The sequence below is a fragment of the Pholis gunnellus genome (genome assembly GCF_910591455.1).
Source record: "Pholis gunnellus genome assembly, chromosome: 13".
In the NCBI taxonomy this organism is placed as follows: Eukaryota; Metazoa; Chordata; class Actinopteri; order Perciformes; family Pholidae; genus Pholis; species Pholis gunnellus.
The window spans coordinates 17,422,075-17,439,475 of record NC_136540.1 but is presented as its reverse complement, the minus strand read 5'-3'; the positions used below and the strand labels follow the sequence as shown (position 1 = coordinate 17,439,475).

The window sequence follows — 17,401 nt, the reverse complement described above, 5'->3', positions numbered from 1 at the left end:
CTTGAGGGATGTCTCAGATTATTACCACGGACATCATTTCTAATCAAATCTTTATCTCCGTGCGTGTATTTCTTTTTATTGCTGAGGTCACATGAACTTTGGCCAAGTTCACTTCACTGCAAAATGGAAAGACTGGTCTTTTTTTTTTAACTGCGGAGAGTAAATTTGAGAGGAGCCACAATTATAGAGAACAGATGGGTCTGCGATTGTTATGAAATCAGCTGTTTCGGTCCGCCACCTTCCCAAATGGGCTTGCACAACTGCACGCATCCGTTTTCATTTTGTTTCTCCACCTCTCAAGCGCAGTGTCGCATTGTATAGTGTTTTTTTTTATGAATCTGAGAGATTATCTTTGACATAATAGGAGAGGAATAATAATAATACAGCCGTCTGTTGGTTTCGGGAGGCGTGAACATGACCCAACTCCAGAGTGCAACCAAAAACAACTTTTCACCCAGTTAAACCGTGTCTCTGCCCGGTCGTTTTAAGTTTATTGTTCCATTTCTCTGGTTTCGCCAACCCCTCCTCTCGTTACCCATCGTCTCCCGCCCCTCACAACTACTTATCTACTCCCCCACTGCTATTCCCTGTGACTCTCCAAAAGGAATGCACGTCCAACTCGAAGGGTTCGTCAGGAGTTATTGCAGAAACCTAAACCCGTGGCTTGGATTCTCGCTTAGTGTAAAGGTCGCTGCTACTCCCACACGTAATGGCAACGGCCGCACAGTTGTGCACGCTCAGACGCGGTCCGCTCCCCAGCAGACTCGGCACGTCATTGCATTCCTTCTGCTTCTGCTGCCTCTTATCAGGACTCTGGGTCAACACAAACACAGCGCAGCAGGACTATGGACTGCTCTAGTCTCCTGCTCACTATGAGCAGTTCATTCTCAAAGTAAAACAAGTCATATGCTGGCTGCCACGTGCACTTTGAGACACAGCCTCTCTGTACAAACTCTGCTTTGTGTTTTAATGAGCTGACCGTCCTGACTGCTCCAGACTTTTGATGAAGGTGTTGCAGCTCTGTAGTCTGTCAAAGGTAGCATTATTGAAACACCATCCCCTCCACAGGCCTCAGTAATGTAGGCTAGAGGGTTTGCTCTTCAGTGAATCTCAACAGTGAAAGAATACTCCCCCCTCTAGAGTGTTATCCTTGCCTTGGTGGATTGCGGGGGCATACAAACGCTGTCTGGCTCAGATGCTTTGGAGCCAAAGGAGCCCCTGGGGCTTAGGGAAATACGGTGAGAGGAAAGAGATAATTAGTTTTATGATACTTGTTTGTCTAAATCCTTTTTGGGCTCCTTTTCGATCCTGTATGTGTTTTGTGTTTAAGCTAGATGGCTAAAGGTAATCATTCTATCAGGAAAACAATCTGTTTTGTAAATGAAAGGTCTCCCAATGCTGTTGTGGAATGTAAAGATTTATGGCCCTACTAGTTGAGTGCTATACATCCCATAGAGCCTCAGGCTCTGCACCCACCTGTGCACCCTAATAATCAGCCAGACACTCAGGATGGACGTTAATGGATTCAACAGCCCATCTTAACCATATTTACACTTCTTTAACTCAAGTTTCAGCCATGTAGAGAACCAGAAACGTCTGCTGTAAACAGTTGAATGTCCACAAAGCCTCAACCACAACTTCTGACACCACTTCCCTCTGCACCTCTGTCCTAGATGCCCCCTCCGTTATATTGAAACCAGGGCTATTATGGTGAAACATCTGGCTCTAATTAGAGCCTTCACCTCCCGCCCTTCCCACCGCACGTCATCCCCCCTCGAGGCTCTTTGTCGCCGCTGTTGGTCCTTTCAGTATCTCTGTCCATCTCTTCATCCATTCTCGAACTTTCTCCCCCCTCCATTCATTCACGCCTTCTCTCCGCCCATCCTGAGCGAGCGGCCTCCCCCGTCTTTCACCTCCTGCCTCCTGCTAGCTCATTTTCCTGCAACAGTTTGCTTCGCTTCATGTGCACGCTGCATCATGACACATGTGGACTGCATCTGGGGTCTCTCCTTGTTCCTGTCTCTGTGTTTAGGATGGACGAACGCTCAGGGGACCAACTACACCAGGTGAGGACAATGTTATAGTATGTTTGAGAAACGTGTCTGCTTGAAATCAATTCTAATCTTCGTTTATGTGGCTTTTGGGATTTTGTAGGTGAGCCTATTCATAGTATGAACAAAAATCAACCAATTGAGTTCACAAGAGCCTCTAACTTGACGACTAAAATACTCTGAATTCTTTTCCGTCTCTCTAAGGAAATTCTTTCCAGTTCACTGTTTGATTGGGCACAGAGTTGTCCCGTTGGTTTTTGGCTCACGATGTGAGGCATGAGTCTGCAGTGGTTGAGCCGCCACAGATGTTAATGCTTTTGATTCTGCCTACGGGGTCAAATCAGAACAACTTGGCTCCGACTCTTGACATCTTGGCTTCAATCAGCAAGCGTCTGACTTTGCTGGGGTTCTGCTGTGTGAAATCGTAGTTTGTGTTTTTCTTTCCATTGCCTCTGAGTATAGGTTCACTTCTCCAGAATGGGGGATGGCTGAACATTTTTTTCTTACTTGCTCCCTTCATGTTCTTGTCCCTTCCGATGTGAATCATTGAAACAACATCATTTTCTCAGAAAAAAGACTCCACACCACAAACTGTAAAATGCCCCAAAACAACAACTTATTAATAACAGGCATATTCCTATTTGCTGACAAGTATATAAATGGGTCTATGGTATCCCAGCTGGCAACAACCTGAAATTTCTCCGTCTGTGAATTTAGTTTTGACATTCAGTGAGCTCTGTGAGTGTATGGAAAGCAACAGAATGCATTACATAAAGTAACACAGTAACAGTGTTAAATAGTCTGTCAGCTGTAACATGTACTTGTCAGCTATCATGCTTCTTCATTTCTACGACTTTAAACAGCCCCCCCCCCACCTAACATTTTTAACCATGGCACCTATCCAGAGGGATTTCACTCATGCTTTTTAATTACTACGACAATCATACATTATGAGCTGTGGCATAACTTAATTGAACACTCTATGTGTATTGGTTGGATTAAATATAGTCAAAGTATATGTGGTGAAAACGGTATGAAAATGTTAAGCACCAAAAGGAATCTTTCTTCCCATCCATAACGGAACCACTACTTTAAAGAATTGGATTGTGTTAAGTTATACTCTGAGTAGTCAGTTTTAGTGTTAGTATTCAAAAAACCACTATAGGTAACCAGCTAACAAGGTTTTTGGTGCATTTCAAAATAAGCTTAAGTATGTAGATGCTCGTGGAAGGAGCCTTGTTATGTTTGTTTTGAAGTTGGCAACACTTTCCACTGATAGCTTATTGTTTCTCACTAGATCATTATTATAAAATGGTATTTAATCATTCATTTTCTTAATTTCATACCATTATATACGTTTTTATACGTTTTTTTATTTCATTACAAATTCATTATTTTTCAATTTGATTTCAATGTCTGTTTTGAGTGCATTATGGCAGTTTTTCCAATGACATTTACATTTTATGACAACTCACTTGTCGCCTGTCTCTCCACCGCTACCACATTTAGCCAGTTAGCTCCTGTTAGCTATAGTAACATTAAGGCTAAAAGCAGCTGCTGCTGTTAATAAACACAGTGCACAGACTCTAACGAATCCCGAGGCAGTTCAGAAATGCCAGAGCTAACTCATTTTCGCAGCACAAAATATGGCTGTTAGGTGTGAAAATATCTAATGTTGGCAAAGAAAATATAAATTAATCATGCAGGTTGTTTTCTCACATAATATATTTCAAAGCTGTAATATTTGAGATTGATATGTATGAGTAAACAAAGGTCTGTGTTCATAACTCATCTTCATCTGAACATGTTCTTATACAGAGCTGAAGCATTTCCTATTCATTTCTTGAACTTAGGCCATCTCATTTCAGAGAGTAACTGGGCTAGTATTAATTCAATTCCATTGTCTCATAGACCTACAATACCATGAGTACTGTCCACGATATTCTGTCCCCCACTGTCTTATGTCTCCTTCTTCACAGGCCTGTGTTCTACTGTGGAGGTGACCTGGTCATAGACTCAGGCTTTGTTGGCAGTGAAGGGTTCCCAAGCTTCTACAAACCCAACAGCAAATGTACCTGGCGTATCACCGTGAGTCACTGACCCTGTAACATGTCTTAACACTGACTCTTTCCTCACTCAGTGTCTCGGTTGTCTGACTCATTTGCAATCTATCTGGTTTCCAGGTCCCAGAGGGAAACGTGGTCATGCTCTCTTTCCGCATTTTTGACCTGGAGGCTGACTCACAATGCCGCTACGACTATCTGGATGTGTACAACGGCAATTCCAACTTGGTGCAAAAACTAGGCCGCTTTTGCGGAACTTTCCGGCCCGGTACTCTTATTTCTACCACGAACACCATGATGCTAGAGATGGGGTCCGATGCAGAGACGCAGGGCAGAGGGTTTGTGGCGTATTTCAGTGGAGCCAAACCGTACGTCGATGGTATGTTGTCACATTCATTTTAAAGTAGATTTAATGCAAACCATGAACTGTAACATTTACTGTTATCTCTGTAATTTCTGCTGAAATTAAATCATAAAAAGACCCAAAATCATAAAGAGGGAAAAGAGCAGGTTACTTGTACATGTAAAAACTGATGCCATGAGGGGGCGAAAGGGGGGGCGGGATGCAATTAGGCAGCACATGCACAGGCCCCCCAAGTTTCTTGCCATGCCCCTGAGCTTGCAAAATGTATTTTCCCTTATGTATAAATTTGACTTGGGGAATTTTAATAGCTATACTAAGAATACCAGCTCTTATTTGTGCAAGATCTTTAACTTTGACTTCAAAGTCAAAATGTTATCATGAAAAAGTTACCTAACAAAATCAGCACATTGCATACTTCTTAGTATGTGGTCCGTGTTATCTTCGTTCATTGTTTTCATGGAGTGTGCCCGACTTGTTCCAGACCAGCAGTTCTGTGGGGGGAAGATGACAAAAAGCCAGGGTGAGATCAAGACGCCCAACTGGCCTGACAAGAAATACCCTGCAGGCACCAGCTGCTCCTGGCTCATCACTGTGGAGCCTGATATGGTCGGCAGCACACCCACTCCCAGCATGAAAACATTTCATTTTCCAAAGTCGCCACACACCCAACATGGTAAACAACAGTTTAAGTGATCATTTAAAGTCATACTTCTGTTTCTGTTTGGGTACCAGGTAATTCAGGTGAACTTTGACAAGTTTGTCCTGGAGGCTGACACCTATTGTCGGTTTGACTATGTGGCATTCTTTAACGGTGGAGAGAAAGATGATTCACGGCTGATTGGAAGATACTGTGGCGATCGGGCCCCACAGTAAGTGACAGAGATCTATAAAGGTGTTAGTTGGCCTTCAAAGTTATTTTAAATTGACCGTTCTTAACTTTCCACCCCACCTTCTACCTTTCTCCTGTCCAGGTCCTTTGCTACCAGTGGCAACGTGCTACTAGTCCAATTCGTGTCTGACCTTAGTGTGACATCTGATGGATTCCTCGCCCGCTATACCAGCGTCTCACGTGGTTCTCAGATACCAACATTCAACTCAGGAGCCGGTACAAGGTCCATCCCCTCAAAACCTGCAGTCAAACCTGCCGCCACCATAAAGCCACCGGTCCCCACTGCCAAATATGTGCAACCTGAGCCCACCATGAGACCCAAACCAGTCAAACCCACGAGAGGCCGTGGACCGATCACCCCAGGCCAGGACAGGAGGGTGCCCGTCACAAGGCCAAATGGAAAGAGGCTTGGTGGGTGAAGTTATGTGCACGCTACGCTTGTGTTTCAATGTGCGGAAGATGTATATCCAATGTTCATTTGTGTGGCATTCTTTGCGTTTGTAGTCCCTCAAAATCCTCTGTGTGCCAAGGCCTGTAAAAGAGATGGAACCATCAAGACCAGTTTCTGTGCCAGTGAATTTGGTGAGTTTCCTACCATTCACATGATGCAACGGGTAACTAATACGACGCTGTGTTCTCACTGAGCTCTCCTTTTTGCAGTGGTAACCGGGAAGGTGACCTCCCTTGCCCCCGGACCCCGAGGTACTCTTCATGTCAGCGTCTCCCTCATTAAGGCCTACAAAGCAGGTCGACTAACAATCACGCCAGTTGGAGAGACTATGTCTGTTAAGCTGGTGTCACAGTGCAAGAAGTGCCCGTTGCTCCGCAAAGGTATCTCGGATTTACATACACATACGCCACAGATTATTAGCATTTCGATTTACTCAAAAATATATATACTTATCACTCTTTCTGGTCCCTCTTCTTTTCCTATAGGTGCCGATTACATTATCATGGGTCAAGTGGGTGAAGACGGACATGGTACCCTGGAACCTGGTGCATTCACAGCTCCATACAAAGCCCCACATGACAGATTATTAATGAATATCAACAGCCAACCCTGTTAATCTCACACGTCTTTAAAGGCTGGGATGACATATCAAACACACAAAATCCAGACATTACAATGTGAATGTGATACAGATCTATTAATGCACGAAATTGCAGTAAAACTACTTCAGTTTAATCCACCATTTTAAAGGAATAAAAATAATTGTATTCAAACATCTGCCAAACCTAATGTTTGTAATTTGTATATTAATAAAGGTTTAATATCTCTTTCAAATGGTTTGGCTGCATATTTATTCATAACTTTGCAGCTTAAACTCTCTCCAACTGTATCTCTGTTTCCACCTAGTGGATGTAACGAGTACTAGCACTTCAAATAAACTATTGCTAATCCTACAAGTGTGTTCTCAAAAAGCAGGTCAAGATTTAAAATGCTTTGACATGAGTTGAACATTAGTCATGTAGTCTACCATCAATGTGTTCAGTCTTACATGGAGATTAATGATCCCAGAATGTTTCCTTGAGTTTTAATAAGTGAATCTTTTTGCATCAGAGGTAAAATGAGAACAATAACATGTTTCAAATCTCCGATTCTGACAGTGTGTTACTAGATCTCAATTCCAAAAATGATCTCTTGCTTCCAAAGCTGCTCTTTATTTGGTATCTTTCATGACCTGGTGACCTGTCGAGGATGGTCTGGGATCAGTTCTGAGCCATTTTGTAAAGAAATAAGCAGATGAGGAACATTTATAAATGAATTGATCTTATATGGTCCAAACCTGAATAACACAAAGTGAACAAATTACAGCTACAACATGATACTTTATGCTATTGCAGTGCCATATGATTATGAATACTACAACTGTAAATGACTCTGTCAATTATATCAAGCTTTTACAAATGTCTTTAAAACTGAGAATATGCTTAATTAAATGAACAGATATGTCACAACTGTATCTGTAAATTGTAAGCTGTATTCACATGTAAATATTATTACAAAATACTTCTAATACCACCGACACTTCAGTCAACACGTATCTCCTGAACTAGACTTTTTGTTTTGCCACTCCTAACTTTACCATTAAACTCCTTTGTTTTGAGTCTAAACATCAGTTATTTGGTCTGACTTGAAAAACATGATTGCTTTTCATATATATATATAAATGTTATCCAATCAAATACTATTCTATAACTTTTTTTGACATACTGTACTATGAATATAAAAAAATAAATGTTTTGACATACTATACTATTACCCACATCTGCCTGCTCGGAGGTGAACGGATGAGACAGATCCACTGGACTAATGGGTGTGTTTGGGGGGGTAAGGGGTGGTCTTAATTCCTTTTACTCCTAACAGCTGATAGACCTGTTGTAGCAACCTAGACATAATATTAGTTCCAGTCTGTCAGGACCTCTCTTGGTATGCCTACCCCGGAGAACAGGGGTACACAAAAGGCAATTAGCAACATTTCTGGCTTCCACAGACTTTAGGGGGAAAGCTTCAGGATAGCGGGTTGTATAATCAGATTACCAAGAAGAACTCCTCTCTAATGGTCCCACTACATCCATGCCTATTCTTTCAAAAGGTGTTTCAGTAATTGGTAATGGCTGTAGCTGGCCCCTGCACCCCTTCTCTGTGAAGTCAGCTGACATTTCTCACAAGAATGACAGAACTGCAAAAACCTTATTATACATACCTGGCCGCACAAAACAACTGACAATCCTGCGCAAAGTTTTTTGAAATGCCATATGTCCTGCCCATGGTACTGTGTGCACAAGATCCATCACCCTTTGTCTGAACTGCTAGATAGAGAATCCCTCTTTTTACTATATCGGTAACGTCCTCAGTTTGGGCGACCATGCTTGACTCCCTCAACATCTGTCTCCTTGTCACGCCAACGCTTTAAAGTAGGGTCTTCCTTCTGTCATGCACCTACATCTGGTAAAAGGTCTAAATCTAATGGATGACTTGGTTTAGAAAGCTCCTCCGTCACTTTAGCCGTGCCCTTCCATTTCTTTCTCCTCCTTTCTGCTTTAGACTTAGAAGGCCACACTTCACTTGTCTCCGACTCCACCCCAAAGAACGGCAACTCCTTGAGAACCTCCTTTGAACTCTGAGCCCTTGTGGTCACCATAACACAAGCTTTAGGTGTCCCTGTACATTGAACCACAGCAGCTTCTACTTTCCTGCATTTTTGCCCCGCGCTCTGATCCTTCGTAGTTACTGGATCGAGTGTGATAGGCTTGCCCTTTTCTGCCTGCTGCACAAGATCAAAGAGGGTGGAGACATCATTGCCAACAATGACAGCATTTGGGAGCCAAAGCTTCTGGCTAAAGAAAGGTCTGCCTGCGCACTGTCAGATATACCTCAGCAGTAGGATACACATGCTCATCCCCATGAATACAACTTCTGCAGGTCTTATCCTCACTCCACTTGTTCCTTGGCACCAGGCTGGACACTACCACTGTCTTAAATACCCCTGTCTAATCTCCTACCTGTAAATGGACAAGAGTACTGGGTATGTCCTACCCCATTACACAAGTAACATCGCACATCCAGTGCTTTTATCAGGGTCTGACTTGCTGGTGTTACTAGATGGAAACTGCCTACTGCTGGAAAAAACTCTACCTTGAGCATGACCAGAGCCTCGCTCACCCCCCGGTGGACTTACATCCCTGGGCTAAATTGGTGTCTCAGCCAAAATGGTATGTCTGGTCCCTCTTCTGGCTGCTGTGAATACTTCAGCCAGCTGAGCTGCTTCCTCTGCAGTACACGGGGGTCATGCTCACGGATCCACACCTCAAGGTCTGGGTGCACCATCCTCAGGAACTGTTCAAGAATCAACATCTCAGATATCTCTTTCACTGCGGACTTTTCTGGTTTGACCCATTTCGAAAACAAGTCTTTTAGGCGAACATACAGTTCACGTGAGGTCTTTCCTTGAAGAGGTCTCTCTCCTTGATTTTTTTCCAACATACTATACTATGACTTTTTTTGATACACTATACCAGGGGTGGCCAACCCGCGGCTCGCGAGCCGCATGCGGCTCTTTGCCCGGTTTCATGCGGCTCTTACGTTCATATCGAAGTTTGTATTTGTGTTTTTTTAATGTTCGTGTTCGCTTCGCTTGAGTTAAATACGGTATTTTCGTCAAACGCGCATGTGCGGCCACAGATTACGTTCCTCGTCGACCCATTTAACGCCGAGACGGACTGTTTGAAAGCCCCGCTTTAAGTAAAAATGTAAAAGTCGGACAATTTACAAATATCCGTTGTATCGCGCAAGGCGGAGCTCCTCCCCGATCCGCACGCGCCGCGCACACCTCCACCAGCGTATGTGACAGCAGCAGCAGCAGCCACCCTCCCCGCCGACGAAGAAGGAGCAGCAGCAACTTTTTTCAACCTGTAATGTAATGTAACATGGTATACGATGACTTTTTTGGACATACTAAACTAGGACCTTTTATGACTTTATTCAACATACTATATTATGACCGTTTTATGACTTTTTTCTAAATACATTACAATGAATTTCATGACTTTTTTCCAGACACTATACTATTACTTTTCAATGAATTTTTTCAACATATTATACAATGTCTTTTTTATTGTTTTTTACAATTACTTTTTTATTTTTTTATTTCAAACATACTATGAAATTACTTTTAAATTATTTTTTCAACATACTATGATTTTTTTTTCGACGAACTATTGTGAGGACTCCTCCTTTTCTCTCGGGGTCTGTGTCCTGTTTACTGGATCTTTTCCATCTTTCAAGATGTTGAACATTATTAGTTTTTATGACTTTTTTCAACAAACTATACAATTACTTTTTTTCGACATGCTATATGACTTTTATATATTTCTTTCGACATGCTCACTAATACTACTTTTCACTGTTTTCGACATGCATTAGTATGACTTATTTATATATTTTTCGACATACTATACTATGACTTTATTAGACATACATTATAATGTATTTTAATGAAGCTCAAGCGCAAGTTCAGTCAGGAAGACACTCACTCGTAATCTCTGTCTCTCCTCTCCTCAGCTGATTGGGGTCGTGCACTTTTAAGTAACCAACCAGATTTTGCACACGGGTTCCTTAAGCCAATCATATCGTTGCTGTCAACTTTAAAAGTGTTCTCTCTGCTGCTGTCAGTTGTCATTTCAGCTAAGCAGACGCGACCCTCCTCCACCCCAGTCACCTCCTGTCAGCATCACAGCCATGCTCCTGATTCATCATCAGATTGCAGCAACTCCCTTCACCACCACCACCACCACCACCAGTGTCTGGACTCCAGGGGGGATTAGGCCTATTGGACCTCAGTATCTCTACCCTCGGTGATAGTACTTCAGGATGGAGTCCAATCGCAAAAGACTTTTCATATTTCATGCATGTGTAATAAATCATTGTTAAACAAGTCTCTCCTGATTGAAATGACTTTATACAACATATTATAGTATGACCTTTTCATGACTTTTTTCTAAATACATTACAATGACATTCAAGTTTTCTTTTTGTTTTTTTTCTCAACACACTAAACTATGACTTATTGAATGTCTTTTTTATTGCATTTTGCGAAATACAATACAATGACTTGTTAATGATTTTTTCAACATCCTATACTATGACTTTTTTCAATGTACTAGGCCCCCTCCTTTGCACTATGGGGCCTGTGTCCTGTTTGCTGGCTCTTCTCTGTCTTTCAGGATGTTGATCAGCTGATGACAAACACCGTAGTCTGGGCTGGTTCAAGCTTTAAAGACTTACCACCTGAACATGGACGCCCGCTTCCTTGGCTGACACGGCTGCTGTTTTGTTTGCTCCACACATTTCCGCACATGCTGACATTACGGATTACTGACTCTCCATGTTTGTTTTGTTTCGTTAATGTTATTCATCAAATACATTTGGTTACAAATTTATTTTAAAGTTAAAAAAAAGACAAAAGAAACATGTATATTTTAAATCTGTATGTGGTTTGCTTTGAATGTAGCACTGCAGTATAGTGTAATTCCTGGTAGGAAACCACTTTTATGGAGAGGGTGTAATGTCCCCTCTTTTCCACTAGGGGTCTGTGTCCTGTTAGATGGCTCTTCTCTGTCCTTCGGAATGATGATCAGCTGATGAACCACCGCTGAGTCTGGGGTGGTTAAAGCTATAATAAACACCACCTGAACATAGACGCCCTCTTTCCTCGGCTGACACGGCTGCTGTTTTATTTTGTTTGCTCCACATATTTCCACACATCCACAAATGCTGACACTACTGATTCATGACTCTCCATGTTTGTTTTGTTAAGTTCATGTTATTCTTTAAATAAATGTAGTTATTTGTTACTTTTGACTCGTCTTGTCTCCCATTAATGTAACACTCTACTATGACTTTTTTATGACTTTTTATGACAAACGATACGATGACTTTGTCTTTTTTTGCCTTTTTTCGACAACATACGATGACTTTTTTCGACATACTATACAATCATTATTTTCTAAATACTATACTATGGCTTTTTCAACATGCTATATAATGACTTTTGAATGACTTTTTTCATCCCACTATGACTATGCTATAACATTTGTATGACTTTTTTCAACATGCTATACTGTGGATTGTTTATAACAGTTTTTTGACATAATATACAATGAATTGTTTAAAACTTTTTTCGACATAATATAATTTGACTTTTTTATACTTTTTTCTCAACATGCTATACTATGACTTTTTTTTACTATTTTCGACATACTATACCATGACTGTTTGTTCACTTTTCGACATGCAATAACTATGACTTTTTTTCGACATGCTATACTATTACTGTTTTGTTTTTTTACTATTTTCGACATACTATACTATGACTAACAAGAGGCAAAGGCAGGTCACTAATCTCTCACAGGGCTGACACACAATTCACACATTCACATGTGCACCTATGGACAATTTAGAGACATAAATTCACCTAACTATTTTTATGACATACTATACTATGACTTTTTTCAGTTTTTTAAATTACATTTAAACGGCATGATAATCAAAGTTGGTGTGGGACACAAATCCTGTTTATCTCTTTACCCTATTTAGTGCACTTCTTTACGTCTTTAAACTTTCTCTTCTTTTCTTAAATGAAGTTTACAGTCCATTCTGTCAGTTTACAGGTGTCTCTGTAAAAAAACAAAGCAGCAGGTCGAGACACTTTATTGTAAAAAAGAAGGTATAAAATACAATCAAAACATTGAAATTTAATATAAAAAAAAATATTGACTTCCAAACAATCATTATGAATCATGAAATAGGTTGGCTGTTTGCAATGGCTTTAGAAATAGAAAACCTGTGGTAATTTGCATAAAACATACCCAGACTCAAACAACCCCACTCTCATTATTAAAAAGAGATACAAATTACAACCATACACGTTCCTCCTCTCCTCTCCTACACCCATACGCTACCCTTCCCCTCCCTCTTTGAAGTGCCCTGCCGGCCACAGCAGCCTCCTGCGTCAGTCCTCCGATGGCGAGAGGCAGGAAAGTTCTTGTAGACAGCGCGACTGTAGGGAATGAAACACATTCCCAGCTGGAGGTGGCGGGCCAGGCGGCAGTAGGCAGCAAGTGCCAGGACCAGCAGAGGGGTGAGCAGCAGAAATCCCACAACCAGCAGAGCCACGCAGCCGGCTTCATCCAGGTTTTCTGAGCAATACAGATATGTGCCATGGGGCTGCACCTGGAGAGCAAGAGGAGGAGGAAACGGATGAGTAATGGGGTATGGAACAATGAAGAAGTATGGGGGAAGCACACACACACACAAACACAAACACGCGCACATGCACACAAAACTACCTCTAGTTTTTCAGTATGTTCACAGTCGAAAAGTGAGTAATTAAGTAGAATCAAAAGAAATCAATATGCACAACATGTGCAGGATTTTTGAGTGTGCCGTTGGGGTACACTGTCCTATAAAGCACTAAGGAAATTACACTAATAGTATGTTGTATGGACTTGGACACAGCAACAATCTATAGCCTCTCACACTTCCAGAGATCTCCATAAAAGATTGTTACCGTGGGGTGGCAGAGGAAGCCAAATATGATCATGGCAAGAGCAGGGGTGAGGATGGTGCCAAAAATGATGCTGGCCAGCCCGCCATTGATCAGTGCTATGATCAGATTCTGTGCAGTGACCAGCACAGAGCATGCCCAGCAGTCCAGAGAGCCCCTTAACTCCAGAGGGGTGTCAGCGGCTTCGCTACCACCGACAGAGTATGGAGGCGGCACCACGACTCCAGACCCCACTCTGGAGGGCGAGCCCGGCTCAGAGTGGGCCTGCTCAGTTACGGTCTTCTCCAGCGTTCCGTTCCGTGACAGACTCATCTTTCCTTGTGGTCTCTGCTGCAGGAAAGAAAAACAGTTTTAGGTCAGTAACTTGATGTAATTATTGAATATATTAATCTACTATTGTTCTTTATTTCTGTGGCTTTAATGTATCCCTGCTGTTAGGTCTGAACGTTTATAATTGGGGGAAATTACAATATCACAATATTGGTATGATGTGTGCAAAGTCTTTTATGCATCAGCACTTTGTTGAAAAAGGAAATCAATAAAATTGTCCATCTATTTTTCTGTTGCACCAATCTCTTCTCTTCCCTGTATACGCCCTAAATTCTTCAATATATCCACTAAAATCACGGAAAGTCAAAAGAATGTTAATCCATTTAGTAATGGGTTCCTTAAATAATGTGGTGAAAGGCGTGGAAAGTCAACACAGATAACTGCACAGCTCTAAGTGCGAGGAAATGGGGCTCCGCTGACCCCACCTCCAAAATCCAGGAAAACCACGACCCAGAACAATGAGCCGGGAACAGCTGGAAAACTGAAAAATCCCACTAATCACTCATGGTAGTGTCAGAAAAAAACCCGTTATAATTTTAATTTTCAAAGAACAAATAATGTGCTACAACTTTCTTTTTTTTTAACACATTAATGGAGTGTAAGCTTTTATTTCCACATCTTGTTTCACTTTTATTTTGTAAACTCAGTGATGAAAAAACGACGGGGGCATGTTCCATTTCCCTCTGTTCTTGAGTGTGTTAGCAGCTACTGTTGTGTTGCAACACATGGGTTTAACAAGCAATATTTCATCATCTGTCCGCATCATTTAGGTAAATTCAAGTGTTCAGCAATATTTACAGTTCACTAAATTCAGAAGATCCTACCATTGTCATTTGTTTGTCATGCTGCATAACGGGAAAATCTACAATAAAACAGGATTCATGCACATTGTACGATTTTAGACCCTCTTTTGTTTTTAGAATTTATGATTGTATAAATAGCAATAAAAATAATTTGATCTTAAGGGTTTCCTGCTCTTTAAGATACTTTTATATATGATTCTCCAACAAGCCTGAAGAACATGAAGGACATTTTTGAAGTGCTTTCTATTTTTAAGATCTGTTCTGTTTGTGAATATAGCAAAGTCTGCCTTCCTTTCAATCATGCAGCTCAAACACTGGCCTTTAGATTGATCAACTTCAGATATCAAAACCACCTCTCCAGAATCACAGGAATAAAATGACTGAGGAAACATATTCAGGATGTTTCTTTACAATGATGTTCTGTGGACATTAAAGTAAACTGAGCCCTTTTGTTAGGAGCAGGATTAGCATTTTTCATTTTTTTTTCAACATGTGATTTATTAAAAAAATAAATGGTGACATTGTTTGTTGTACTCACTTTGTTGTAACCTGAGGATGTGTCCTCCTGCAGCTCTATGGTGGCAGCAGATGATGAGACTTTGAAAGACCTTAATAGCGGTGAGTGGTCAGAGACAAAGAGAATTTCAAGAATGTCCTCCTGAAGTATGTCTTCTCTGTTTGACAATCCAGATCTTGAGAGTGGGACCCGAGTGAAGTTTCAACTAAACTAAATCTAAAAGCCGTTTCTGTGCTGGCCTATTTCCAGAAATATCCACAGATATTTGCTCACCTTTATGAATCCAAACTTCTCCTTGAGACCTCCTGTGAAAAAAAAGCTCCGCAGACTTGACTCAAATTCTGCTTTCCCACTGGCTTCAGCGCTTCCTTCCCTGACATTCTGCTTCCTCACTCCGACTCCAGTTTAAGATATGATTGAATGCGTGAGTGATTAAGAGTATACGCATGTGTGTGTGTGTGAGAGCATATCCTGTGTTGCCTCTAATGTGAACCCACAGAAAGACGGCTGGGCTGTGTTAAAGGCTGCTGTTAGCGTCTGGGCAGGGGAGCAGTGGAGGGGTTTCTATGATAACCCCTGGAACCAGGGGGAGGGAGGAAGAGTGTTTATTTGGATAGATTCGAGGAGGCAGGGTATGCTGCCCAATCCTCAACACTTTACACCCTCGCTGAGCACTTTCTCTACTCCACTGTCAAGTACTGATAAGGTGGGTTTCAAAATTCTAAACAACTGAGATGGATTTATGTTGCCGTTCAAGCACAGATAGAAACTCACACTAACTGTTAATAACCCCATTTTTTGGGGATTTTAGACTGGCATGTTACATAAGATGTAGGCCATGCTACACTGCATCATACTACTGCACTACTAATGTGAGGGTGTGGACAAAGATACAGCACCACTCATCTACTACAAAAGCACAGAGCTCTGAAATAAGAAGGTAAAAGGCAAGCCAGAGTTGCTTAAGCTTGGTCCCTTGACCTTTTGATGAAAAACAGAGCTGTGCTTTCAGAAAACATAAGGAAATGAGGATTGTGGGGGGTGGGGAGTGTGTGCGTGTGTGTGTGGGGCAGGGTGGGGGGTGGGGGGGTTTGGCTAATTTGGTGGGGGAAAAGAGTCTATCATGGGACTGATAAGAAACCAGAGAGGCTCAGTTCAAAGGGTGCCATTAGTATTTTGATATGAAGATTCATTTTTTCATCACGCCGCCAAGCCCTGTTTATTTACTATTTCTTCACAGGGGTAGATATGTACTCCCTGGAGAGAATAGGGGCATTTGAACAGTTAGTACAAGAAAAAACGATCAAAGAGTTTGAGGCATTAGTGGGTAAAAAATTCCAAAGGGTGGTTTTGTCGTTAACAATGCCACAGAGTGTTTATATGCGTATGTCAATGTCTGAGGGGGTTGGTAGAGGAAGAGCAGTCTTCCTGTCCTTGGAACCGGGATATCCGCTGCTGTGTCCATGTTCTAGGTTGAGATGTCTCCGCATCTGCAGTTTTGGCAATCTCATGTCCTTCCCATCCCATGACCCGAGAGATTGAGACAGAAACAAATGGCAAAAATAGCAACCAGAAAGAAAAAGCTCCAGTTAACACATATAAAAGGTAGTAAGAATATTGTTGTCGTGCTATTTTGATAATGGTTGATTGTTTTTGTGTCTACATCTGATATTATGATTATATGAGAGAGAATGATATAAAGCAAACAGGTTACAAACTGGTTTTTATCATTGACTGTATATAAACTGTACAGCTTGGTCATATCATCTAGACCACACTATTACCTAAAAAGAAAAACAGTCATTAGTTTTAGTAAGAAACTACATTTGTTTCATATTAGTATTGTTCACATTACTTTCTCTTACTTTTTTACAATGCTTCTTAACTAAATGGATCAGCTGTAGCCTGCAGCTTTGACTAAATGGTGTCACTGACATATTGGAGGGAAACATAAAAAAGTATTGTTCTCGTCTCTTCATGTGGGCCAGCCTTAAGCAAACTGGCCCAGCAGAACCCCCCAGTGGCCATCAGCTGCAGACTGTGAGTACAGGGCAACTGCAATAGTATAGTATAAAATGTACTAAAGAAAGTAATGTCATGAAAAAGTCCCAAAAAATGTCATAGTATGGTATGACATAAATAGGTCATAGTATAGTATGTCATAAATAAGTCATAGTATAGTATGTCATAAAGTATGTCATAAATAAGTCATAGTATAGTATGTCATAAATAAGTCATAGTATAGTATGTCATAAATAAGTCATAGTATAGTATGTCATAAAGTACGTCATAAATAAGTCATAGTAGTATGTCAT

The 17,401-nt window shown here is 41.3% G+C and overlaps 2 protein-coding genes across 2 annotated transcripts; one reads left to right on the top strand and one right to left on the bottom strand.

Annotated features, from left to right (window-relative positions):
• Window positions 1-1,951: 1,951 nt before the first annotated feature.
• pcolcea (procollagen C-endopeptidase enhancer a) lies at window positions 1,952-7,443 on the top strand. Its single transcript, XM_079171747.1, has 9 exons — window positions 1,952-2,066; window positions 4,031-4,139; window positions 4,235-4,493; window positions 4,960-5,084; window positions 5,211-5,347; window positions 5,450-5,778; window positions 5,872-5,949; window positions 6,028-6,198; window positions 6,304-7,443. Exons 1-9 carry the CDS (start codon window positions 1,978-1,980, stop codon window positions 6,432-6,434), a joined length of 1,428 nt encoding a protein of 475 aa, XP_079027873.1. The 5' UTR covers window positions 1,952-1,977; the 3' UTR covers window positions 6,435-7,443.
• Window positions 7,444-12,574: 5,131 nt separating this feature from the next.
• On the bottom strand, window positions 12,575-15,608 carry tmem88a (transmembrane protein 88 a). Its single transcript, XM_079172384.1, has 4 exons — window positions 15,360-15,608; window positions 15,108-15,177; window positions 13,440-13,766; window positions 12,575-13,102 (listed from the first exon to the last, which is right to left on the bottom strand). Exons 3-4 carry the CDS (start codon window positions 13,746-13,748, stop codon window positions 12,815-12,817), a joined length of 597 nt encoding a protein of 198 aa, XP_079028510.1. The 5' UTR covers window positions 13,749-13,766; window positions 15,108-15,177; window positions 15,360-15,608; the 3' UTR covers window positions 12,575-12,814.
• Between the last annotated feature and the right edge of the window lie 1,793 nt (window positions 15,609-17,401).